The sequence below is a fragment of the Eupeodes corollae genome, chromosome 1 (assembly GCF_945859685.1).
Source record: "Eupeodes corollae chromosome 1, idEupCoro1.1, whole genome shotgun sequence".
NCBI lineage: Eukaryota > Metazoa > Arthropoda > Insecta > Diptera > Syrphidae > Eupeodes > Eupeodes corollae.
The window spans coordinates 139,461,837-139,463,525 of NC_079147.1; the positions used below are offsets into that span (position 1 = coordinate 139,461,837).

A 1,689-nucleotide genomic window follows, 5' to 3' on the forward strand; every position below is an offset into this window, starting at 1 on the left:
TTAGATATTCGAGTCTTTCTTTCTTTCTTGCTTTCTTTCTTTATTACTTTCTTTCCTTCTTTCTTTCTTACTTTCTATCTTTCTTTTCTTTTTTTTCCTGCTTTATTTATTTTTTGTTTCAAAAAGCAATGTTATACTTGCTAATTAAAAAAAAAAAAAATAATAATAATAATTACATATGTTGTAGTAATAGTTATAAATATATTTATTTGTCATTTTTACATTTAATATCTTTTATTATAAATTGTAACACATTCACTTAAATATTATAAATAGAATTATCAATGAAGCTTGCACTATCAAATGAGATATTGTATCTTACTGTGTAAGTTATGAAAATAAAGTTTGAATTGAATTGAATTGAAATTGAATTGAATTGAGTACTGATGAATTCGGTGGGTCCTAATTTCTTTCAAGATATTTTCTTGACTTCTTTGAAGCTCTATTGCCTGCTTGATATTTCCAAAGAAATATTTGACTGCTGTAAGATCGGTTGTTGTTGCTCCGTTTTAAAAATAAGCGAACTTAACTGCTCAGAGAGGTTGAATGATGGCAACACTGAGGATTTCAGTCTGCTTGTCATCATTTGTCTTCCAATAATTGTTGTAGTCTGGCCATGTATCAAACAATTTGATGGCAGCTGCATTATCCCACAACCTCTTAAGATAGTAGGTACTGAATCGAAGTCGCAATTGATGTTAGCTGATGTAGAATTTGGGACACTATAAATCCAAGTGTTCTGTTGATGCATCTCAATCCAGTACGTCTTTAGTGGGATATCTTTTACCAGACATGAATCTATTTGTTGTCGGTCGTTTTGAATTATTTTCATTTCACATGAACTGTCTGAATATCCACTTGTGTATAGCGGGTGTTGGAGAGTACACCAGTAAGTTTCAAATGGCCTTTCCTTGCAACGCGAAAATTCGTCTTTGTTAATTGGATAGTAGTGGTTTCGTTGTAAATTAACCAGCAAATAGTCTGATGATGGAACGATGCAAGTGAAATTTCCATTGTTGAAGGTTGGGACTGCGAGCACCTTATATAACTTAAATTCTTCGTTGTATAGCAAAGGTAGGGTAATTTCCATTATAATATTGCTACCTCTCAAATTTAAGGTTTTATATAGTTATAGGATTGATTCGTGAGGCCTCTCTCCAGGAATCATCAATGTTCGGGGAATATTTTCATGAATTTTTGTTAGTTCGTTTTTCGTAATATGTTTTGAGTCGACTTATAATTTATCATTATGATGATGGCATTTAGAGCTGCTGAGGAAAACAATTTCAGGTTTTCGTACCATTTTGTTTCGTTTGAAAGTTTAGAAACAATTGTACTTAATAGCTGGATTTCTTTCTAGTTTTCTAATTGTTCCTTCTTAAAAATGTTAACAGTTGACTCAATAATCGTCGTTTGATTTTTCATTAGGTCTGTTATCTGTTTTTCATTTTCGTTTACCGTTACAATTGTCTCCTCATACTTGTCAGCGAATCTTTGATCAAGTATTCCAAAAAGTTCGTTTGTCACCGTTCCAATAATATCAAATGGTGACCGTTTTCGTCTTCTTGCCGAGTGCTCATTAGCATGAAGAAGGATTTCGTTGTTGAGTTTGATTTGTTGAAGTTGATGTTTGAATTGAATCAACGTTTTGTCACATAATGTTGATTTGACTTCAACCAGGTCTGTTGA

At 32.1% G+C, this 1,689-nt stretch overlaps 1 protein-coding gene across 1 annotated transcript; it reads right to left on the reverse strand.

Annotated features, from left to right (window-relative positions):
• Positions 1 to 442: 442 nt before the first annotated feature.
• On the reverse strand, positions 443 to 1,090 carry LOC129945069 (uncharacterized). The gene has a single exon (XM_056054732.1). The coding sequence runs from the start codon at positions 1,088 to 1,090 to the stop codon at positions 443 to 445; it is 648 nt and encodes a 215-aa protein (XP_055910707.1).
• Between the last annotated feature and the right edge of the window lie 599 nt (positions 1,091 to 1,689).